This window comes from Pelodiscus sinensis, chromosome 4 (genome assembly GCF_052426305.1).
Source record: "Pelodiscus sinensis isolate ZL-2025 chromosome 4, ASM5242630v1, whole genome shotgun sequence".
Taxonomy (NCBI): Eukaryota; Metazoa; Chordata; order Testudines; family Trionychidae; genus Pelodiscus; species Pelodiscus sinensis.
In genome coordinates, this window is record NC_143055.1 from 13,595,369 (window position 1) to 13,621,552 (window position 26,184).

At 41.7% G+C, this 26,184-nt stretch overlaps 1 protein-coding gene across 1 annotated transcript in view; it reads right to left on the reverse strand.

The window, feature by feature from the left end:
* The window catches only part of RMND5A (required for meiotic nuclear division 5 homolog A), a 45,286-nt gene that overhangs the window by 9,892 nt on the left and 9,210 nt on the right, over positions 1-26,184 (reverse strand). Inside the window, exons 2-6 of the mRNA XM_075930959.2 lie at positions 24,038-24,180; positions 12,882-13,016; positions 12,590-12,690; positions 6,003-6,169; positions 1,490-1,655 (exon numbers count right to left, since the gene is read on the reverse strand). Coding sequence (XP_075787074.1) covers positions 1,490-1,655; positions 6,003-6,169; positions 12,590-12,690; positions 12,882-13,016; positions 24,038-24,180 — 712 coding nt within the window. The remainder of the gene's footprint in view (positions 1-1,489; positions 1,656-6,002; positions 6,170-12,589; positions 12,691-12,881; positions 13,017-24,037; positions 24,181-26,184) is intronic.

Genomic DNA, 26,184 nt, shown 5'->3' on the forward strand with positions numbered 1-26,184 from the left:
AGCCACTGAACAGCCATAAAAAAAAGAAATGGTCCTGTACAAAAATTTTAGAAAACTGTGTAGACAGGGTTTTATGTCAAACTGGTTTAATTTTTGAAGTATTTGCTACGTATAGGCAGTAGCCACATTTTAGAGCTATCTTGTTTACGCTATGAACAACACCTGCCCAATAAAAAGATCATAGTTCAATTGATTTCATTTTGGGCCCAAAACAGCTGCCTGCTCAACATAAGAATCAATAAAAGGGAAGAGATTTTTCCACCTCAGTGGTAGCAACTCATACACTTGTACTGATAATGAACTGTGCACATTACACAGTCAATGCAAGGGCCATTAAAATGTCAGTGAGTGACTATTAATTTGCTGCATATTGTTCTGGAAGGAAAAGAGATGCACTCAAAATCTATTACAGGGACACAAATTCCTTACTGCTCATTTTTACATCCACAGTCTAAAATGAATCAAGAAACACTGCTACAGAAGGAGGAAGATTCAGGCATACTTCTCCTTTCCATTCTGCTGCTTCTTTCCAATGCATGAGCCTGGCCCAAAAAGAAACAGGCCCACCAAAAATCAGTTAATACTATTACTTGGGCAGAGATTAATGAAATGTCTGTGAAATGTTGCTGTAGTGAGTTTGTACCTCCCAACTAAGCAGCAAAGTAACAGTAACAAGCAGATAACCAATAAACAAATAGCAGGTTGCACTTGCATGTGATTGAGTCCACCGAAAGACAAAATCCATTGCTCATTACTCATCTAACCTCTATGGATAGCCCGGTATGGTGCATTTGGGGGATCAATAGCTCAAAATCTGAGTTGTAGTTAATTCTTCAATTAATTCTGTCTAGGTAAGGGATGGTTTAAGACTTGACTGCTGTAGGTCACTATTCTTGTGACGAAAAATCTAATTTCTCTATTTTCAGTTAAACACGATGTTATTCATGTTCACCACAGACTGGGAAATACCAGTTCTCAGGAAAGTGCAACATTTTATCTTTGTAAATCTTGAAGTCTCATGAGGGGATTGTAAATTTTACCTGCTGAAATCACATTTTAGTGTTTTTAGAAACAGAACTTCAACACAGAACCAATGTGAAGTGAGAAAACTGAATTAAAGATAACAAAACTGATGAAAAGAGCTAGCAAGTAGATAACTGGTTGAGGCTTTTTCATTTTTAAGTGTCAAGTTGTGATACAAATTTTCATACACTTTTCCTAGCTCAAGGTGGCTGGAAGCCATCCTCATCTTTAATATGGGTTTGTAACATACAGAAGCTAAGAGTCCCAGCACACAATGTTCCATTCTCAGCTGAGCAGAATTGGCTACTTGGCTCAGGATACAGTGCATGCTGGAACCTGTAGTCTTACAACTGGCTCTATTTAATGCTGTTAGACAACTTTCTTGTATTCCTGTCAAATTAGCATGGCAGCTGGGAAGAGCTTAGGCACCCTGGCTTTCAAAACATTTCAGTGGGAGCGAGCGTACCTAACACTGAGAGGTGATTCAACCGAGAGACCGAGGAGAGCACAGGCGTCCCTCGTAAAGATGTCACAGATGTCTGCCCACTGGTTTGCATCTAGTAGATGAACATATGGAGAGTTTTCTATACCTTGTCTCAGGTACACCAGGCTGCCCATCAAAACCTGAATATCTGCGGACAAAAACCACATCTTTAGTTATTACATTTTACAATGCTTTATGCTACAATGGGAAGATTAGTCTGAGCTTTTCCCCTTTCACAGGAAATAAACATAATTTAACAAATATCAAGTCAACAACATATACCAAGGCAACTAATGATAGTTGTGTTACAAGAGATTCAAAAATATATACGCACTTCAATACTAAATATGGGCATGAGTGTCATGGAATAGATATCTTTCTGTAACCAGGATATGCGCGTCTGCTATCACCTCCACTAACCTGATTCTACCAACTAGACTTCCATTTGCCAAATGCCTGAGCACCTTTCGGATGTCAGGTTCTGCTTATTTAGAAAGGCTATTAGTAAGAATGTTTACTTCTCATCTACAAATCAGTGAAAGGAACCTGGATGAGGTTGGAACTCAGATTATTAGTCCAAAATTCCGGACTACAGACAGGTTTGTTTTGTTTTTTTAAAAAGATCAGATGTCTCACAAATTACTCAGACAAGTGATGCTGGAGCTGGAATTCCATTCTTCAACAGGAAACAAATCTGTCTCCAACTCTGGCACAGCAGAAACACTGGTATCATAATACCTAGATTTACTGAAATATACTCTTCCTTTTTAAAAACATTTGTTGAGGTTTTTACAATTTCTTCATACTAATTTCTCTTTCTGTCCATACAGCTGTACTCATGTTAATAGGACAATCTTCCTATACTGGCAGAAGGATATGGAAAACTAGTTCTGATTGAGCTTTCAATGCTCCCTAGCACTTTTCTAAAGTAATTATTCTGTAAGCTTTGTGACATATGTAGTAGAGCTATGCAGCTTGGTGCACTGGGCCTGGTACAAGATCTGAGGCCTGAACTAGAGGCCGTGAATCAAAGTCAGGCCATGTATTAAAGTAGATGCTTACAAGTTCACCGCCCAGCCCATGATCTTGGCAAAGTTGTTGCTAGATAGTTACAAAATGTATTCCAGCTAGTACAGCTATATCCCAATCTGGGACAGGTTGGACCTCCCTAGTCCAGCACCTTCGGGATCTGAGTGATCCTAAACCAGGGAGTTTGCCCGATCAAGGGAGGTTAAGGCTCCCCTCCCAGCCCTTAGCCCCACTTCGGCCCTGCTCCTGGGCACCAGCCATACTCACTGGGCTCTGCTCCTGGCCCCAGCTGGACCCTGCTGTGTTCCCAGCTGCCAGCCCCAGCCAGGCCTGCACTCTCAACCACTGGCCCTACTGCCACCAGCCCAGCACTCCTGACCCAAGCTAGCCCCCACTTCCAGTCACTGGGGCTCTTTGGTCTAGCAATATTCATGGTCCTGCCAGACCACAGATGTTGCCGGACCAGAGACTTCTGGATTTTAGAGGTTCAACTTGTACAAGAAAATAATGAATCTTTCGTCCAAGATACCAGAAACAAGGGCAGTGGCAAGCACGTCATGAAATATGAAAGAAAGCCTCTAAATTGTGTATGCCAAAAGTCTGTCCCAGTCTAGAGATGCCAGAGTACTTTGCCATACTCCTTTGTCCAGCAGAGGGGGCAGCAGAAAGTCCCACTGCTGACTGACCTGAATCCATTGTAATGGGCATATACACACGTTAGTATAACTGTAAACACTGCTCCAGGGAGCTAGTTCCATTCTTCGTGGACAATGAACCTGGCCGAGTGCCTTCACCCCCAAACTGGATCTGTGGACCTCCTTTATGAGTAACACTGAGGTCTGCTGAACTACCATGCTGCACTATCTGATAATAACATTGAAGCTACAAGGACAGAAGCCATGAGGCGCCTAAACAGTGCTACAACATTCCAGCCTGCAGCACTTAACCAAGCTAGCTAATACTACTGAGGGCTGCTGAACCAGCTATCTGTGCAGAGCTGGACAGCACATTGAAAGAACAACATAAACAAACTATACAATGGAAAGGAATTGAGCTTTATTGGCTTTCATTTGGGATGGCATGTCTAATTCACTCAGGGCTTCCCAGCTTGTCAAGAGATGAAGTTATCTAAAACTTGTGACCCAAAAACCCACCCTTTACATGGTCACACACTCCTGCAATACCAGATGTCTGTCCAAACAGTATGTGTGTGCATTTTTGTATACTTTCACTTGTCAATGTATCTAAGAAACATTAGAGGCGATCTAAATAGAAACTTACAACATTATAAGCATAGTTTGAATACATCTGATTTACAATTGATAGGTAACTGCTTTTTCTGTTCTATGTATCTTGGATTTGGTTATTTCCACTCTAACTCGTCTGATGAAGTGGGTTTTACCCACAGAAGCTCATGATCCTATATATTTTTGTTAGTCTCTAAGGTGCCACATAGTTCTTTTTAAAGTTACAGACTAACGCAGCCACTGCTCTGTGACTTTATATTTGCGTTTAAAAGATAAAAACAATTCAAGCAGTCAGGATTCCAGAACATGTCAAGATATGGTGACAAGATTCAAAAGTATTAAAATGATGGGCAAATAAAAAGTTCCATAGCAGCCAGTTTGAAGAAATTAGCTACGGGTTGAACCTCTTCTAGTCTGCCCCTTCGGGACCCGACCAGTGCTGAACCAGAGAAGTTGCCAAACCACAAGAAGTCAATATTGTAAGGAGTGGGTCTCTACTTTTATTTTAACAAGGCAAATAAATGGAACAGTACTTATAATGCTTCATAATAATGCATGACTGTACTGATACAGCCTATGCAAGCCTATGCACAGCCAAGACTTATCAGTTCTCTTATAACAAAGTGTTAGTGTTATTATAAAACTTTACTATATTGACACAAGGAAATAAGTAGATAAAGTATAAAAATATGCTTATGCTTAGCAGCATTATCAGCACTTCCACTGCTTGCTTGGCTCTTAGAAGACATTAATGATTATTTTAGAGCTAAAAAACAGCACAGAACCCAGAGCTAGGACTGGTGGATGTAAACAAACAAACCCATATCCACTGTAAGTGGACAACCAATTAATTAAAATCATGCCGGACCATGGATGTTGCGGGACCAGAGAGTTTCAATCTGTAGTTGTGGGAGATGTTGCAAAGCAGGAGGGAATCAGAGGTGTGGGAATGCAAGTGGATGGAAGAGGTGAGAGGGATAAGGAAGAAAGAAAAGCAAAACATCAGATGAGTGACTTTAGAGAAGTGTCAAATCAATAATATATTCAGGTTGTCTCATCTCTCAATCCTTTCACTGTAGTAGATGGAGTGTCCATGTCCAACCTGATCATTGTCACATTCAACTAGTTGTAGCCTAAAGATTATACCAGCTATATAAAGTAAGGATGTAGGAGGTGTGACAAGACCGCACAGAAAGAAGGCCAATTGACACTTCAGATGGAGGAATATACCACCAGTCTTCCTAATATGCAATTTCCACCTGCTCACTTTCCAACTACAGGTAGGACCTCCTGGGTCCAGCACCATCCCGAATGCCACTGGCCTCCCAGAATACTGCCCCTCCCTTTGGCTGGCTCTGCTCCAGCCCCACTGCCACTGGGTTCCAGCCCTGCTACTACAGGGCTTGGGCTCGGTATGGAGCTCCCTAGCCGCTGCGGTCCTACTTCTGCCTCACTTAGTTGAGGCTTCTCAGGGACAGGCCTCTATGGCTGCCCCGATTCTGTCCCGCCCAGGGCTCTCCTGGACGGGGCTCCACAGACACAGGGCTCACTGGTCCCACTGCTGCCCTGCCTGGCCGGGGATCTCCGGGGACAGGGCTCTGCAGCTGCCCCACTGCTGCCAAGCCAGGACGGGGCTCCGCAGAGATGGGGCTCACTGGTTCCCCTGCTGGCCTGCCTTGCTGGGGCTCTCCAGCAGTCGGGCTCACAAGTCTGATGCTGGGGCTCCCCTCTGTTGTACTTCCTGACTGGCTCACATTCCCGGGCACTGGGGCTCTCTGGTCCAGCAACATCCATGATCCTGCCAGATCACGGATGTTGCCAGACCAGAGAGTCCCAGATTTAAGATGTTCAACCACCTGTAATGTACTTATGCTTAAAGTATGTGTGCAATTATTTTGTGGCTGTAATTCCACTTTGTGGTTTCTGGAGAGATGAATATTTAACTCAACCTGCTCTTCACTTACTTCAATGCTCTATTGCCACTCTATAGCAGCTCTTAGCACATTATTCCTTGTGTTTGTTAAGGGTCAAGAGTTTGTTGTGGCATTACGACTTGCTCTTGAATGTATTTTTATATGAAAAAAGCATCCACATCTTCCCCTGGAAATGTAAATAAGAGACTTGACAAAACAGAGCAACAGAATAGACAAACGCAACTCAGACTGACTGCCACGTACTGAATGTTTTACAAATTCAAAAACCATCTAAAACTCACTCACCTTTCTGATGGTTTACAGCAAATGGCTGAAAGTTTTTAGCATACTGCAATGCCTCTCTCTGATTTGCTGTTCCACCCATCAGTAAACTAATGAAGTAGAGCCTGTGTAGTTTAAATTCCAAGGAGCTATTCTGGGCCATAAGCATTTCTCGGTTAGATACCGCCCACCTAAAGGAAACAGGAAAAAAAAATCAGTTTCAGCCTATAAGAATCCAAAACTGTTAACATTCTAACATGCATTTCAAGGAGCATCTCAATAAGAACATGGCTTCATATCCTGCACTTCCATTATAACACCCAGTGCTTGGGGTATCTCAAAACACTTTACAAATAATTAAGCACAGGCAAGGAATACATAAAAATATGAAGGAATCACTTAATCCACCACTGAAACCTCTTTTGACAGCACGCAATAACAGTACCCGACAACCCAGAACAGGAAGTATACAGTTTATATCAAGCAAAAACTGTAGGTGGAGTCTAATTAAGCAGAATACAGAGCTGGAATTTGACAAAGACACTGGACTTAATATCCATGTTTCTATAGGATCTTTAATAGGCACACACTGTCAGGACCTCTATTTTACATAACATCCAGAGACTGAACCTATAAGAACACGGTGCCTCTCCTCACACTCTTTAGGTATCATCTACTGAATCACTAGCACTATGGATGTGCGCCTGAGTAGTCTCCACTGGGAGCTCTTTAAGACAGACCTTACTAACACCTGACATTTCAAAAAAATCTTTAACAACTAAACTTTGTACTGATTATGCTATTATTGTATTTTCTCTGTTATCGCCAGCTTGAACAATTAAAATACCCTCGAAGATCTCCCTTTCCTCCTGCCATGCACTATTACAACACTGCAATTTGGAATTCCAAATGCCACAGAGAAACGTGTACACATGAACCAAATAAAATGCAACAGAACATTCTAAAGAGTTTCATGGAAACATTGATATTGTTTAGGTTTTATGGAATCTTATTCTGATATTTTAAACAGGGCTGGGCCTAAACCAATCTGATATTGTTCCTTTAAAAAGCCTTTTGATAAAGCCCAAACGCTAGTAAAATCAGTCACACCTGTTTGTTATTAGTGTTAATTAAGGATACCAGCTTTTTATCTGGAGTCCCATTAAGCTAGGAAAGCAACTTTTCACCTCTCATCAACAAAGTGATGTAGCCAATCATGTATTTTACAAGGAAGAGCTGGGTAGCATACAGGTGAAATTAACAATCCAAAAAAAGCAAGGAAATAAAGCACCCTACCATTCTACAATGTCAAAAATACTTCAATCACTTCAGTCTACATACACAGGAAGATAGTAGCTGCTGCTATTGGTCTTCCAGGGTTTGAATTAGTGGTCTAGTTAAGACAGCTAATTTGAAGTGAGAAGGGCACTTTGGTTGATGCAGGTTACACTCTGCTTCCACAAGGAGTAAGAGAAGTTGAAGGCAGTGTAGACAGCACCAAAAGCTGAGTTAAGCTACTTGGATTTCAGCTACGCAATTGATGTAGCTGAAGCTGTGTATCTTAATTCGACTTTGTCCTGCAGTGTAGACATACCCTTAGTGAAAATCACCTATGTAAGCAGGTCTTACACCTCCAGACAAACAAATGTATACTTTCATTTTATTGCAATGACAGTGTCACGATCCTGACTTACGCACTGTGGGCTTGAGACCAGGACTGTTGACTAGAACTTTTAATTATGCCTGGTGGATAAATAACTTTCACAATCAGCAGAGATCCTATAAATCCATTTGACATGGGAAAATGCAGAGTTTGCATGATTACAAAGAAACTCATTTGGGGGGGGGGGGAGGGAAGAGACTTATTCAGTGGAACCACCATTTATCTGCTCTAATTAGGACAAGGGACAGATCATATAATCAATAAGTTGGATAAATCAGGAGAACTGTCAAAGAGCTCTTGATCCCCTATTTCAAGATGGAAGCGAGAGGCTCAGGTGGTTTGCCCCACGTGGCAGGGGCTCAGGCAGAGCCTCACCATCCCAGGCTGACAGCCCAAGTCCTACTGTTGGTTTGGCCGTAATGGAGAACTGGATAAGGGAGGCTCAAATAAACAGGTTCTACTATATGGAATTCAGACACAGGTAAGACATTGAAATTGCAATTCTACTGATTTTATTTTAGTACATAAGAATGGCCATACTGGCATTTTGCTTTTGCTGGCAGAGAGTATGCTAATGAAGCGCTCGTTAGCAACTTCTTGCGCTTCATTTGCATAATATCTGCCTGAGGCTTTTTGTGCAAGAGGTTTCTGCGCAAAAACTAGCAGTGTAGACGTATCCGTTTTGCACAAAAAAACCCCTTTTGCGCAAGACCCTTATGCCTCAAAAAAGGAGGTACACAGATCTTGTGCAAAAGGGGTTTTTAGCACAAAACGGATCCATCTACACTGCTAGTTTTTGCGCAAAAACCTCTTGCGCAAAAAGCCTAGGGCAGAAGTTATGCAAATGAAGCACTAGAAGTTGCTAATGAGCACTTCAATAGCATGCTCTCTGCCAGCAAAAGCCAGCAGTGTAGACATAGCCTGACAGTGACTAATGTCAGGTGCCCCAGAGGGAATGAATAGAACAGGTAAATCATCAAGTGATCCATCTCCTGTCACGCATTTCCAGCTTCTGACGAACAGAGATTAGGGATACCATTCTTGCCCATCCTGGCTAACAGCCACTGATGGACCTATCCTCCTTGAATTTATCTAGCTCTTTTCTGAGCCCTGTTAAAGTCCTGGTTTTCACAACATCCTCTGGCAAGGAGTTCCACAGGTTGACTGTGTATTGAAGAATAGTATGAAAGATGGCACTAGTAGACACTGAACTTGCTTAAAAACTGTAAATACATAAATAAAACACTGTGTTCAACTGATACCTGTATATACCGTGACTACGGAAACTAATGTTTAGTGTTCCATTTTAATCACAGAAAAACATGTTTTTTAAATCGGAGAATTTTCTTTTTTTTTTTTCTTTTTTTTTAAATTGTGGAAAACCAGGATCTCTGGAAATCAATAAACCTAGTTGCTTGAATTTCAGTGGTGTACTGTGGAACTCAAGTCATGCCTACATTGCTGGGAAGATTGATGCTGTGGTGGTTGATGTTCCAATGTTCAATTTAGTGGGTCTAGTGGGGACACGCACAATCAAATGCAGAGAGCGCCCCTGTCAATACTAGTACTCCTCGCGACAGCGTTTCTCGCATCAACTTCCCACAATGGGGTCGACTCCAGCTATATTATTTACATAGCTGTAATTGCATACGTTAAGCTGACCTTCCTCCATAGTGTAGATCTGCCCTCAGAGGGTTCAGCCCACCCAAGTCAGTCAGCACTGCACTCTCCACTAAGTGGCTTACATCATGAGTATCAAGAAAATATACGTGGTTCAGACCTCGGCTGGCTATTAGAGATGTGAATGTTAAACCGGTTAGCCTCACCGTTAATGGGTGAGGCTTACTGGTTAAGGTTAACTGGTGAGTGCTGAACAGCTCCCACTAGCAGCAGGCAAAGAGGCTCCCCCCCCCTTTTAATCAGTTAACCAGTTAATATGTTTGACCGGTTAACCAATTAAATGGGATTTTTTTACTTTGACTCCACTGTTTGAAAAGGCCTTGCCAAGTCTCAGATATTTGTTACTGTTTTCACCTGCTCTCTCCACCATTTTGTCCTTTTCAACTAATCGAACACTGTACCTTCTCCTGCCTGGCTATGATGCTGTAATTCAGGGCTATTCAGCTTTGGAAGCCCCAGGGGCCACAATGATACAGCACATGCCAGGGGCCACAACATAAGTGTGGTTGCATATACATGCAAATAGCTTCTTTCACACTGACGGGCATGAATACAAAGCACTTCCCACAATGCCCCAGCACTCCCGGCACCTCCTCCCTGGGGGCTAGAAATGCTGACACCCTGCACTTGTATGTTCCAGACAGCCCGTCCGCTTGCGTCTTTCAATGCTAACCCCGCCTGGGAAATACCTCGCCATTGTGAAGTGTTTTCCCAGTGGAGGCCATGTTCAAAGGATCCCACCTGTGTTGAGCCCTTCGTAAACCCAAAACGCATCGCGGGCTGCAAACAAACAGGCCGTGGGCCGCCACGGGCCACGTGCTGAGTAGCCCTGCTGTAATTTATGATCCTTTCCCTAGTTCCTCCTTTATGCTCCATCGATATCAGGGGCACTGCCCTGGGATCAGGTCAGCAGAGCACTTGAGACTGCCATTTACACATTTCTTTTACAGCTATATTTAATGTTGTCAGTCTCGCCCACCCATGGTGTTGGCTTCTCACACAAGCATTGCCATGCCTCCTTCTCTGCTGCCCCCTTGCATGGATAGAACCTTCCTGAGCTCACCCACAAGGCCTCTACCCTTCCCAAACTCACGTCCCTTCTACAGCTCCATTTTTGCTGTGGCACCCTGAGAAACTAGCTCACTAATAATCTCTACTTTGAAGAGTAATTGGGAGTGGTTTACGATACCTGTTTATTTGTTTAAAACGCTGTTCACATCCCTTTTTATAATAAAGAGGTGATTAACTACCACTTTGATCACTCTCCTTATAAGCTGCACTACTTTCTTCCACCCTCTGTCTGTTCCTCTGCCTTTGAAATATGAGCTCCTTGGAGAAAAAAGACCAGGCCTCCTCTCCTGTTTGGCAAGTGCCTAACACTTTGTGGGAGGTACCAGAAATAAACAAGTTGCTATGAGCAAGGCACAGGGTATTTCCTGGAACTATGTAGCTAGCTGGAGCAAGAGGAATTGATGCTCTAAGGTGCAGATGATACTCAATAACAGCAATCAAGTATCAATCTCTAGGTAATGCCCTTTACTAAGCTCATGCTACTATTATAACAATAAGAAATAGGGATATGTAAATGCCACATGATGCAGTTTCAATTGGTACATCCAGGTTCTCATTAGATAATTAATGCCCTATAATTATCCAGTTTAGTGGCACTGAACCAGCTCAACATTCCATTCAGCTTAGCATATTCCATGAGTAATTATTTATGCTATCCTTCTCATGTTCTATAAAGATGTCAGTACTCAATGCATCTGGATAATGGCTTAAACTTCACAGTGTCGATTCATTCAACTTTGGTACCAACATCATATTCACAGATTTTCAAAATAGAACTATAAAACTAGTTATGAGTGAACACAAGTGTCGGGGGAGGAGGGAAGGGGACATCTTTGCTCATATGAAAATGATTTAACTGAACAATGAAGAAAACTGGGTATCCTGAATGCATGATCATATGCAATAAAATGTATTTTAACTCATTTTTGGTCTTGTTTTATTTATGTAAGAGAGAAGCCAAAGTTAAATTACACTCCGGTCATCTGAAGAAGTAGACTGTGCCCATGAAAGCTTATGATACCATCTATATGTTTTGTTAGTCTATAAAGTGCTACCAGACCAGTTTTTGTTTAAGTTTATTAGGGAATCTGATGTACAACAAGAACCAGATTCCAGTCCCAAATAGAGACGTAAAAGCCTGATCAATCAGTTAACCAATTAAACGTTAGGTTAACCCAATGTTTACCTGGTTAACCGACTAAGCAGGCTCCCAGCCCCAGCTCTAGGGCTGTCCTCCACCCACGGCAGGCACTGGTTAACTGGTATTTGGTAAGAATCACCCATTAAGGGGAAATGCTTACTGGGTAACTAATTACTCATTCACATACCTAGTTCCAAAAGCTCTTTTGAGGTTGCACGTTTACTGAAAGTTGTACAGCATAGTCTAATCAGTTATTCATGGTCTGGAAGGGTAAACAACTCTTCTTTATTGTCTACTTACCCTTATAGGTCAGTTCAAGAGCATGTTAGATGGTCTTTGCTTGCACATGAGATACCTTTTCCCCACTGGCTCTCGCCACTAGTAGAAAGAATAACTTTGTCCAAGAGCAGGACTTCATGTGCAATCCAGTTTCCCAAACTGACTTCACATTAACCAAAACAGAGCAAAACTCTAGTGTAAACCTAACACTCACTTATCACTGGCCCATGAAGAGCACCTATTCTTCAAACCACTCTTCCTCCATCCCCTGATTTTCCCTTCTCCTTATCTCTCTTATCTGTGTTTTATTGGTAAAGCTGATTAAATGAATAGCTGTGAACACAATACTGCAGGCCCTGAGCATCCTCAGCCCCCATTAACATCACTGGGAACAGGGGGTGCACAGCCAGGAAGTACATGACACTCGCTACTGTTAGACCCTTTTTGAGTAAGCTGACAGTGTTTTGTTGTAACCTAGGTAACATTTCATTGTTTAAGGCATACAACTGTATCCGTAACTGACACAGTTTTGCCTGAAAGCTTAAATTAATAATAGGATTATACCATGTGTGATTCAAATTAAGCATTCAACCAGGAGAAAGAACCTGGAAATTCAGCACTATTGGGGGGGTAGGGGGGGAGAGAAGGCCAACAAAATATCATCTAAACCTCCTATAAGCCATGTCTCCCTTTGTAAAGCGTATTATAGCGAATGCCAAGATTTCCACCACCCTTTAGATTTTCATTTATTCAAATAAAGAAAACTGAGTAACTCACTCTAATGCAGGTCTCAAAACTCTAACTTTTAATGCTTCCAATATTCGATTTAACTCCACAAATGGTTCTTTTTGACTTTGGTCTATAGAAAGACCAGATTCCTGAAAAACAAAGTAACACCTTTGAGTTGTCAGAAAAAGGGCCAGAAAATCTTACAAAATACTATCTCATTTTTTAAATGATTTACACTTTAATACTCCAGTTGAGACTTTTGGGTATCAAAATTAAAGATGCTTATCTGGGGTGTAATTTCTACTTCTTGATAACATTAAGCATCCTGAGCTATGGTTACCTGACAGAGCTCCTCAGCGACATCCAGCATCCCTTGGCGGAAAAAATGTTCTACCATCACCTCATTGAGAATTCGCTGGCTGTCAGCTTGCCAGCATCCATCTATCCCCACGCTGCTGATGTCAGAGTCAAAATTCTGAAATGTACAAATTAACATTTAATAGGCTGGAACAAATAACTCCATGTAATTATTCTTTAATTAGGCAGACACACCTGTGTCTACACTCTGATGCTTTTTGCCTGTCATTCAGCTGCTCTTAATTATCTCCCAATCTAAAAGAAACATGCTTCATTATCTTCTATGTGCAGTGAGAAGAAATCCTCACTTGCTTGAAGTCTGAAATGTATCCAATATAAGGAATTATGCTGGCAAATTACAAATCCAGTTAACTAATAAAAGAATTTTCAGCCCATGGAGTGTCCAACAGAGAAGATTTTTCTATATATGAAGTATTAAAAGTCTTGATGACCAAAACTAAATCAGCCAGGCTCTATCCACATCAAGACTGATGCTGTGCTACAAACATTACTTACTAGCACAGTTGCTCTGGTGGAGGGAGTTAGCAGTGAAAGCTTTAACTCAAGAGACAAAGACGAAGAAGAAATACCCGAAAAGAGGATAATGATGTGATTCAGAAACGTGGCTGATGCTATCAATAACCTGGCTTAATATACTCTAATATCTGATAAATCTTTTCCATTTTCATACCACAATAATCCACATTATTGGTGCATCTTCAAGCCTATGACCTACAAATCCCAGGAATAAATTAACATATTGTCAGCGATAAGATACTTCTCTTGGCAACAGAAAGGTGAAATCCAACCTAGACCTCCCACATTGTAACTTGAGACCATTGCTCCACGTTCTGTCATCTGTCACCGCTGAGAACAGCATCTCCCCACCTCTTTGGAATGCCCTTCAGGTAGTAACTTGAGACCATTGCTCCACGTTCTGTCATCTGTCACCGCTGAGAACAGCCTCTCTCCACCTCTTTGGAATGCCCTTCAGGTAGTTGAATGCAGCTATCAAATTCCCCCTCTCTCGCTCTTCTCTTCTATAGACTAAATAAGCCTAAATCCTTCAGCCTCTCATCGTACATCATGTACCCTAATCATTTTTGTTGCCCTCCGCTGGACATTCTCCTAAGCATCCACATCCTAATGAGGGGCCCAGAATTGGACGCAATACTCCAGATGTGGCACCACCAGTGCCAAATAGAAGGGAATAATCACTTCAGTTTCCTATACTACTTTCTAAAGGATAGCGCCTGGGACTGTGAAGCAATGCTCAGCTTCTTGCTGCCTGACTGTGGGCAGGTAACTTATCCACTGTGTGCCTCAGTTACCAGTCCGTAAAGTAGACCTAATGCCACCTCAGAGTTTAATTAAAATATGTAGGAGCACTTTGAGATCTCTGTATAAGAGACTATAGAGGCACAAAGCTATTTCTCTCTATTCCCTAAGTCTGTGAACCACCTCATTGCTCTTATTTCAGCTCAAGACCCTGAGTGAAGGCAGACAACCCTTCCCCACTAACTGCACCAAGATCTACAAGAGGAGGGGCAAAGGAAGAATCACTCACTCACTTAGAGAGTTCCCTCTGGAGAGACAATTCTCCAAAGGTGGGGCAGATGCTGAAGCTCAAAGGGTTCAAAAAAAGCATCCATTCCTGTGTTTGGCCATTACCAAATGCTTTCCTGACTCTCCGGGTCACAATGTTGGGGTCACCCCCTCTCTATATATCTCTACACATACAGGCTGCTAAGTTTTGCTACTACTTTCTCTGCAACATCTTAAAAGTCTAACCTACCTTTACTATGCTAAAATATTTATCCACACACTGGTTTTCTCTGGCATCAATTACTGAAACACTTTCGTCTTCTCCAGTCCATCTAAAATGCAGCTGCCAAAATTCTCGTTCGTCTGACCATCTCAACCCTCTCTTCTAATCCATCCCTCCACTGTCTCTCCCTTGTCTCTTTGGGAGACTCTAGAATCCTGGGTCAATCTGTTACCAGGTGCTAGAACCTTGTAAAATGGTGCTACTGAGATATGTTAGATGGATCATTTGCTCCAACTGAAACATCAGAAAAACAATAGTATCTCTCCTGGCAGAGGAAATTAAGAATATAGACGCTGTCCTACAGGGAAAGCTTAACTTGAGGCTGAACTACGTTTTGTTGCTTTAGTTAACAATGAAGCAAAACTAGGGATGTATGTGAGTACAGGAAGTCCCCGGGTTACGTACAAGATAGGGACTGTAGGTTTGTTCTTAAGTTGAATTTGTATGTAAGTCGGAACTGGTACATATTGTAGGGGAAACTCTAGCCAGACATTTCTCCAGAGCTCAGTTTTATTCTTCCACTCCTCACTTCCCTCAGTCCTGCAGACCAGGGAGACGCGGACCGGCTTTTCTCGCCGCGGAGGACGTGGGCGGCGGGACCGCGGCGCGTCTCGGCGGTCTGCTGGGGGGGTGGCGCAGCTAGTGCGGGGTTGCCTCACCCCGTTTGTAAGTAGGGATCCGATGTAAGTTGGATCCATGTAACCCGGGGACTGCCTGTAGTTAAGTAACAGACTACTGGCATTCCACCCCTCCTCCCATGCCAACGCTGCTTCTGTATCACAGGCAGCAAGAGGGGGCAGGAGCCAGTACTGGGGGGAGCCAGTTTAAAAGAGGAAGCAGCGTGGGGTAGGGGTAAGGCTGCCATGAAGCAGCCTCTGCCCGTGGCAGGCCCAGGCTCACCGTAGACAGAAGCTGTGTCACATCCTAGCCACCACAAACAGAGGTTGCTCCAGGAGCAGCCCGCAAACAATGGCTGCTCCAGCAGTAGTTCCCATCCATAGGGGGGTCTGGACCCAGCACGAGCTGGGACTGAGCAAGCCCGGCTCAGTCCCAGCCCATGCTAGGTCCAGGAGCTATTCCTGCTGTGGCTCTACAGTTTAAATTTAGTAGGAGCCGGGTTGCCTTCCTACCTGACTCTTACTACATTTAAACTGCAGAGCCACAGCGTAGGTAACTCCAAGACGCTTCCTCCCTTATCGACTAATCATATAGTTGATAGAATTTCTATCGACTACAAGATAAGCTATTTACTCGCTTCCTAACAGCCCTAAGCCAAATCACAGAAAAGAGGTACATTTGGTACCTCATCCTTCCTTTTTACGTCCCCCCTTCACTTGCCAACGATGCCCACAACCTTAACAATCCCTGTATTTGGGTTAGGAAGGAATTTTCCCCAAGTTCAGATTGGCAGAGACCCTTGGGGCTTTTTGCCTTCTCTGCAGCATTGTGCACAGATCACTCACTGATTTGAACTAGAGTAAATGGTGCATTCTCTGTAACTTGAATTCTTTAAATCAAAATGTGAGGACTTCAGTAACTCAGCCAGAGCTAGGTTCTGTGGCCTGTGATGCGCAGGAAGTCAAACTAAATTATCATGATGGTCCCTTCTGGCCTTAAAGTCTATGAATCTATGCCAGCTTCACTGTTCCCTTTATTTCCTGCACCTACTCCCATCTTCATGCCTTTTTCCATGCTGCCCCGTAGATGTGGAACAATCTCCTTCTCTCAGTGCATAAGGCCTCAATCATCTCCTTCCGATCATAAATTCACAATCATTAGTGAGGAACAAAAACAATGACCCTACATCAACCAACTGTCTTCTCCACCTCATTACAGAAGAGGAGACATGGAGACAGAAAGCACAATATAAAAAATATAAAAGCTACGACAATTCACAAGATGAGTCTCACATTTACCAAGTTTTGTTTTACACTTCTTAATATGTAATCTCCCTGTGGCATAGGGTTTTTGTTTTCGGGTTTTTTTTTTTTTTAATTGGTTGGTTGGTTGGTTTGGGGGCGGTTTTTTGTTTGTTTGTTTGCATGTGTTAAATAGACCTGAGTAACTTTGAGCTTAGTATTAGCATTGCTCATATCTGAAACAATCCTATGAACCACAAGAGGTTCATCCCTATCACTAATCCAAATGATAATTTCCCAAGGACATTGTGACTAAACAGATGGAACCCATTACATCAGTGATATTAAATAAGCAGAGAGTTGGTCTATCCAGGAAGAATGCACAGCTACAAATAAGCACTCAGAATGGTCCAATTCTGCATAAGCTTCTGCTAACGAACCTTACGGTAACAGTGGTGCTTCAAGACAACGTACTCACATGGATTCTATTCTGTGAGCAAGCAGCGCATGCAGGCTAGATTCGAATTGTCTATCCTATCCTGTCTATTAGTATCATGCTTATACTCTAGATGCCCTCGTGTCCTCCCAAACAGAGGCCATAAAAGGTGAAGAGTCAAAACAACCCTCATTTTCTTTGCCAATACAGAATTACTGAACCGTAGGACTTTACAGGAGTAGGGAAGAATGTTGGGTCATATAGAAACCACATGGACAATACATCTCAAAGAACCACAATTCCCGTAGGGAAGTCATTGCTGTTTCTTCCTGAAGTAACTGTCTACATGGAATCTATTCTGGGTAACTAACAGACCATTATCTGTTTGCTTGGAAGTGGGTAAAAGGAGGATATTTAAATGATGACTGTGGAACAGCCCTACCAAAGAAGGCATCCAGCTATTGTGGCTGGGTGGATTTAATCTGGCTAATTGTATGTCTTTATACTCACTTAAATAATCTGAGGGGATATTGCCTGACCCTTTCCTGCAGAGATCATGAACCATTTAGGTGTGTTCCTGAATTATTTTGTCCTGTCGGTGTAAAAAGACAGTGCTCTTAAAGCCACAAGTGTGTCAAGTTTAACTTTTCACAAGGGTAAGTAAGGCTTGGGGAAGAGAACAGAGAGACAAATGAAGTGGTTCACATGAATTCTGAAACAATCTTGGGCAAGAACTTGGGATGAGGCTTGAGCATAACTTTATGAAACAATGTACATGGGGGACCCACCCTGAGGGCCTGAGGCTCCCCTACCCTTCATGCGGTTGCGGTTCAGGGCAGGGGTTCTCAACCTTTTTCTTTCAGAGCTTCCCCAACATGCTATAAAAACCTCCATGGCCTACCTGTGCCACAACTACTGGTTTTCTGCATATAAAAGCCACGGCCAGTCTTGGGGTAGCAAACAGGACAATTGCTGAGGGCACCACACCACAGAGGCCCACACAAAGCTAAGCTCCTCAGGCTCTGGCTTCAGCCCCATGTAGTGAGGCTTTGGCTTTCTGCCCTGGGCCTTAGCAAGTCTAACGCTGACCCTGCTTGATGGACCCCCTAAAACCTATACACATGGCCCTGGCTGAAATCTGCTGGTATAGAAAACAAGTTTCGAAGGGCTCATGAGCATCTACACAGCATTTATTTCTAAACAGAGCACTCTTCCTCCGACTTCCTTCATTCCTTCTATAATGAGGGTTACTGGAGTCAAAGTAAGAAGTCCTCCAGCTTGATAGTATTTTGACACTATTTTGAAATAACTGCCGGCTGTGTAGACGCGGACTAAGTTATTTCAGAATAGCGATAGTTATTTCTAAATAGTGTTGCAGTGTATACATACCCTTACTGAGGCTTTAACAGCTAGCACCAAAGGCTTCCCTTTAAGTGCTTAGTCTGAAGGGAGTCAGGCCCATGCCAACTTTTTGTCTGAACCTAGTAGGCAGCAGGGAGTGTGACCTACACTTTAGCTTGGGTCTGGAGAGGTGCTCCAACCTGCCAAAGCTGTCATCACAGGTATTGAAGTTAATGATTGGGGTCTCTAAGTCAACGTTGTCCTGGAGCTCACCACAGTGCTCCTCAAAAAGGAAGGAGCCTTCACTAGGTCTTTCTTTCCATGTGTGAAGAGGCCTTCTGGGGAGCACTAAAATCACAGGTCGTTTCCCAGGCCTTTTGAATCCATTTGGAAAATGAGTTGTAGATGGAATAGCATCTGGGATATGCCCGTCACCGTCAGTTAGAGGCACAGCAGTCTCCCAAGAAGGGAAAGTTTTTAATGCTGGGGATTTTGCTTCTGCTATGATGACTAGAACTCTTGTACCAGGGGGTCCCCTGGTCAAGTAAGTGGCAAAAGGACTGGCTGATTTTATGCTAATGGGAAAAAATAAATCAACATTAAAACACTAAATAACTAGCCAACAGGACAGTGTTTATAGGAAACAGGAAAGCGGGTTGTCACTGCAGTTGTTCTGTCTTACTGCTGTGGGTGGTAAGAAAGAACTGAGGGACAGCTGGCTCCATGGAGCTCTTTACGCCCTCTGATGGGAATGTGCATAAGGGGAGGATGTACTGGCCAAAAGAATCTTTTAGGCTCATGCACACCAAAAACAGAATCTGTGCGGATAATCACTCACAGAAGAAAGGTTAATTGATACTGAATGTGGTCAGAGTCTTACTAGTACTAATGTAGCACTCATAATAGAATGCCAGGCTTATCTCTACCTGCACTCTGTCTTCAAGGAATAGCAAGAAAGATATAGAGTGACAGAGTCACGTTAAATATTACTTTAAACAGACTACTGATCTTCCCTGTGTAATTAGTAGTACCTAAACATTTTCACTTTTAATAGTCTTAAGAGCTAGTTTATTTTTCACAATAGCCCTGTTATTATTACCTTTTGCAAATTTCTCACTTTTGAGGAGATGTAAAAGTGAGACTAATAACTAGTCTGTTTCACTGTTCACTTCATTTTCTGGTTCACAATGTAATATTTGGGTTGTAAAGAAATTCATCCTTAAATAGCTCACATAATTTTAGTATTTGAATGTTACTCCAATGGAATATTTATTTCTAAAATGTGTGGTTCCCACTATCCCTCTCTGACTAATTATGGAAACTTTTCCAGACACATTAATAAAAGCTTGTTTCCCCAAAACTTAAATTTGGCATGACATTTGACTTAACTGTATCCTGTTAAGGACAGGGTGTAGAGAAGAGATGGAAGAAATGGTTGGGGCCAGCATTTCCTCCCCCTCATTCTCCCGAAGACAGTCTCATCTCAAAACACCAACACAGGTATCTAACAGCTAAAGAGATGGATATGGCTAGAATGTGAGCTCCTCACATTCAAATTATGATCAGATGATGTCAAGCCATTCAAGAGTATGTGTTTTACATTCAACAGGTAGAAATCACTGACCAGCTTCTACAGGCAGCTTGTTGGATGGTAACAAGGTGACTCTGATCCTGGGGCGGGATGGGTGGAAGAGAAAGTTCATTAAGATTAAATGTGGTTGTAATAAGGAGAAACTCTCTCAGATGTGGAACCTGGTAATCTTGAATAGTTGCTAAGGAGACAAAGTGTTTGATTAGTTAAAGATCTTGGCGAGATGGATGGTAATACTTCGTGCCAAATGTGACGTTCCTCTTCAGTTATTATGATAATGTGCCTGTGATCTTAGTGAGAACTCTGCTGGCAACATGCCTAGTAAATCTGTCTAGATCATTAGCATGGAGCTGCATAAACTAAAGACTGGCCAAAGGAAATATCATGCCTAGGCCCCTCCCTCCCATTACACAGGAAAGGAAACATTTAATCTGAAACTCACTATGGACTCATTGCACACTAACTCTACCAAAATCAGAGCTTGTTGAGCAGGAAGCACTGGTTGATTTGAAACAACAGATGTCATTAGGAATCCCCATTCTAATCTTGAAGCCCAAGACAAATTCATCTGAGATACACTTGTCCACACCTGATGATATCTTCACAATAACTTGAGGACCAACAAAATGCTCATCACAGTGTCATGTTTTTTATTCTATCTATAAAAACGAGGATGAAAAAGGGAAAGATGCAAGAAGGCTACTGTAAATACAAAACCTACATCTTGTGAATTACAGTAATAGACCAATCTCTTTGGTTCTAATGAGGATTTTATTTAGTGATAGCAAAACTTTGTCTAGAATTAGTCTGGAGGCCATGATCTGATGAACTGATCTTTCAATTACATCTAATTATTTTTACTTGGTTTAAAAATTAAGTGTATTATTTGGGGGGAGGGAGATTTTAATTTAAATTGGTTATGGAGCGCTAATAAGCCAATAGATACTTCACTGGAAGGAATCAGATTTGCTTGAAATGCAAACATTATCTTAAAGCAGCATTGGTGGATAGATTAAACCAGGGCTACTCACAGCCCTGGGGGCCACAATGATACTCACAGCAAATGCTGAGGGCCGCAACTTAAATATGGTTGCATATACATACAAATATATATGCAAATAGCTTCTTTCACACTGACAAGCATGAATACAAAGATTAAGGCAAGACAACACAACATACAGGCCCCATTTAAGTCAGTTCTGCTGATATTAATAAAATACAATATTTACCCGATTTCTACCCATATGACAGCACTTTTGATGAGCAATGCCAGTCCAGGAATTTAACTACTAAAATGCATATCAACACAAGATGACCATTATATTGACTTTTTTGTTTTGGCTCCCAGCTGTGAGCTGCATGCAGCCCACGGGCCACATGTTGAGTAGCCCTGGATTAGATGGATTCCCTGACACTTCCTTCAACCTGACTATCCATGAAATCATTGTTCCACTTTATAAAAATGGATTTTGTGAATATCAAGGATTAGACCAGCAATGGGCAACCTAGGCTAGTGAGTGGGCTGTTCAAGTGGCCCTCCATCTCAGTGAGCCACAAGATTGTCAGAACCAAGATCGTCCAATCTCTTGGACTAAGGTAGTTTTGTTAACTGCACTTTTGCACCTAGAATTTGCAGGGTGGGCTGACTGAACCATAACAGCACTTTGATTGGATGCAGAGGGAGCGCATGGCCCTCACAGTCAATGTTATGGGCAATCAGAATATGCCTCACTTTGCCTTTGTTTTACGTGCGTGTCACTTTAGTAATACTGGTAGGAACAAAACTACACATCTGGAAACCAGCGGAATCTAGAAACCCTGCAGGTGGGCAACAGTGAACAAAACGTCTCACAGGCCACACACAGAATGGGTAACCTAGGCTAGCGAGGGCCGCACGTGGCTCATGGGTTCAGGTTGCCCACCACTGGATTAGAATACATTTACTGTAGTTTTTGTGTCTAAGGAAGTCCTCAAGTGATGCATCTCGTGTTCTACCCAGTTTTCCAGCTGTATGGACTGAAACCTTTGGTTCAAGTAACTTGCACAAAATCTCGGAGAGTCTGTTTTTCAAGCCATGATCTTGCGAAGTGCCAAGTAACTTGAAAGAAGCATTTGGGCCCTGAACTCCTGGTGATATTGATGGGAATTGAGGTGGCACAAAATATCACAGGACTGAACCTTCAGCTATGGGCCTGTATTGGCAATCTTGCTCCCACTGTGGGCACAGACAAGATGAACTTGTTGATGTCTTTCCACTTCTTGTTTCTGTCAGCCTGTAAAATATGGTACCTACAATTTAACATATGGTTTTATTTATATGGTCCACTTTTTAATACTGGGCAAACTAAATTTGGTAAAGTGATAATAAAGCTACTAGGAAACTACCCAAGTGAATAACTGAAACAGGTATTTGGAAACAAAAGACCATATCTAATTGTAATAAATACTTAAAGGTCAAGGGGTTCGTACCTTTTATTTTTTGCTATTACAAACAATTTTGCTAGTGTTTCACTCAGAACTTACATCCATCTAAATTATTTTGCTATTTAGTAGTATTCTGATTTACCAGAGTAATTTAATAGAAAAAAAAAGAGCCTAATTTAATTCAGAATGGTTCACACGAAGTCAATTTGTTATATCAGAAAAGGGCTGAAGTTCCAACTTTCAAACTCAAGACAAGATTAAAGAGATTTACAGCAGGTTTCAAGCTAGTAATAAGGATGGATTGCTTTTACTCTAATTGATTGGTTTAGATATAGTAGCTAGGATTATGAACAGAGGTATCCTTAAACTTTGAATATCACACTGGCACTTGGATTAGCACTGTTGGTATTAAACCATACATTCTTTTTTAGATCTATGGGATAGCTAAATATAGAGCAACCAACAAATAAACAAAAAACAACCCCATACAACAGTTGCATAGCTATTCCACCCAATAATGCAATGAGTGTGCCTTGTTTTGTGATTGTTAGGGCATTCTACTGTGACTAAATTTAAACTGAAGAGTTTAGATGGGTCACTTAAACCTGGTTATGAAAGATAAAAGATTAATCATTACTTTACAGCTGCAGTGGTTCTTTACAGGTTATAAGCATGTTCATGTAAGTCTCCTTTATAAAAGAATTGCCTGCAGTCAATCAATTCTATATCCGTCACACTGCATTTAAGAAATGTGTCAGTAGATATAGTCTGAGATCTAAACATGTCTACATATTAAATCATAATATAAAACATCTGAAAAGGGTTTTGGGGTTTTTTGTTTTTTATTTCAGATGCTTTTACACAGAGGAATCTCTCACATGAGATGAAATAATGCTTCACAATGTTGTTTCAAGGAAAAGGGTGGTTTGAAGGTTTTGCATATGACAAGAATTCTATTGCTTTGAGGGGATAGTGAAGTCTATCTACAGTAACTTGTGTAGCTCCCAGAAATCCTTGAAATCTGAATTTGTATCAGAACATCTCACCAGAAAAACTTCAACAATGATCGGTTTTGTGTTCTCTTTTTTTATTTATGAAGTGACCAAAAGCATCATATTAAAAGCCCTGATCCTGTGGAGATGATGAGCATCCGGTCTTCCCACTGACAGTACTCAACACCTAACAGGACCAAGCTCACAGTAAACTGATTAAAAGCAAACTAAGAAAAAAAAATTATACAAAATTACCTTTTTTGTTTCAGATTAACAGGTCTCCTAAAATAGGATTCAACTGTCTAAACATCTGTTACTGGTGATTAGACAGAAAAAAAACCCATGATACATTTCATAGCTAAAAGATTTATATTAATTCTGTTAACATTTTGCTATATTACTATAATACATTGACCTATTAATCCTGTATGTGCTACTGAGTGTTTTCTTTTTTTAATATGCGTGAAAAGGGGACAATCTCTACACAGAGCGGTATGAACTTTCAGAAGACTAGTTTATACACTAGGCTTCCATGAAAGCTTTTCCATTATTGGCCCTGGATTTAACCCCAATCTTCTGATTCCAAATTTAGCAGGGTTGAGTATATACTATGAAATACATGGAAAAATACTTCAATTTCAACACAATAAAACTCATAAAGTAAATACCTTATCAATGGCTTTTCCAACTCGAGAAACGCTGCTGTGAATGTCTTTATGATCTGAGGCCAATTTTTGAACTGTGTCTTTTATTCTTTTACAGCACTGTGTCATAACAAGTGAAATTGTCCCTGACAAGTCTCCATCTTGGTCTAGGCAGAAGACAAGAAAATTAATTACAAACTTTATTATAAACAAATGATCGTCCTAAATCCATCCAAAAGATCTGAAAATAATAAAAGGTGGAAATTGTAGTCGAAGAATGAAGAGCTCTGAAACAACCAAAGGCAAAAGCCAATCTAGAAACTATAGGCAAAGCAACTTCAGCTAAATTCAATTTTAAAAGAAGTAAAACCAATGGATTTGGGACAACATTATGAAGCTGCCTATCCTATTTTTGCTATGGAAAGTATTTTAAATTGCTGAATTCATAGTTATTGATAAATAGGACTTTCTAGTGTGGGCCCCCACCACTATATTTACCTGCATGGTCACAGGTACTTGCAAACTGCAGCTCCTATTGGCCACGGGTTGCCTTTCCCGGCCAATGGGAGCTGCAAGAAGCGGTGTCCTGATCTGCACCACTTCCCGTGCTCCCATTGTTCAGGAATGGAAATCTGTAGCCGACAGGGGCTGAGATGGCCGGTACTTGCGACCATGGAGATGAATATAGCGACAGCAGTCCACCAAAGGCTTAACCAAAGGCTTAGCCGTATTATTGCCCAAACCTATTATAGGGCTTTACATCAGAAGATCTCAAACACTAACATTAAACAAACCTTCCTCACTGAGGTACCATTTCTTCCCTCACCATAGGATAAGCTTTCATTTGTGCAGTTCTTTGAGGATGTACTAGTGCTAGGTATCACGTTATTGCATTCACAGGCACACAGAGTCCAGGATTAAAACATAAAGGCCTAATTCATTGTTGCCCCACATTTTGTATAGCTATTTATACCAGTGCAAAATGCTACCTCTCTGATTTGGTAGCACATTACGTTCAAACAAAGTGAAAAGCAATAACAATTTGGGTCCTAAGTCTCCTGTCTCCCAATCTCATGTCTAATTAACTAAGCCAACAGATCTCAAACACTGATTCAAGGAACAGAGGTGGTCCACAAAGATCTGACTTGTCAAATGGTGCTAGATTTCCTCACTTTCAGTTCCTAAATCATGTGACAGTTAAAAAACACATTGTTCCTTTCCAGATTGATACAATGGAAAAGTATTATTTCAGTAGTTGCCACAGGAATGTTATGGAAATACGAGTGGGATGGAAGGAAGCATGCTCTCTATCTTCTTATTATTACATTACTATATATTTTAGAGATGTCCATGTCTGTCTGTCTGTCCATCTATGAGTCCATTTGTTCAAGAACTCCTCCCAATCAGTAAAAGCGAGGACCACAAAATTTGGTAGGCAGCTTCCTCTTATCTTTACTTAAAGCAAGGTCAGGGGTTGGATGTGCCAGGATAATGGGATGTGCCTGGAATTCAACTGTTTCTTATAAAATGAAAGGGAGGGGTCTAGTAGGAGTGAGTTATACTGTGGAATGACCTCAGAGGGGCAGCAAAGGGCCAGAGATGGGGACCAGCACAGCTCTAACCTCACTGGGCCAGCAGGGAGCAGGGGTGGAGAAAGGGGCAGCTATCTACTTCTTCTTCTTCTACAGATTTCAGAGAATTTGTCTGTGTGTCTGTTCGTGCCCCAACTATAGCTGCTGGAGATGCAGCAGCAATGGAGAGCTGCTTCTCACCTGCCCCCATGCCTCTGTGGTGATTGAGAGCAGTTTTGTTCTCTTTTTGGGGCAGCCTGCAGACTGAACTTGCCAGCCCCGCCCCAGAACAATGACTAAAATGAAGAAAAACAAAAAACTTATTTGAGTTAAGGACACAAGCAGTACCAGGTAAAATAATAAACATGAAAATGTTTGAGAACCCCTAACCTAAATTCCAGTATCTGCCAGGCAACTCACACCTTCTATGCCTCGGTGTCCCTAGAGGTAAAACAGTTATGATTGGAAAAATGGACTTTCTCTCTTCAGTCTTCTTCTTCTGTCCTACTTTCTTTCAACTTTTGGTTTTCAGATTCAAGAATTCTTTCTCCTCTAGTCTTGTTTCAGAATCTATTTGCTAATGAGAGGATTTTTGTCATC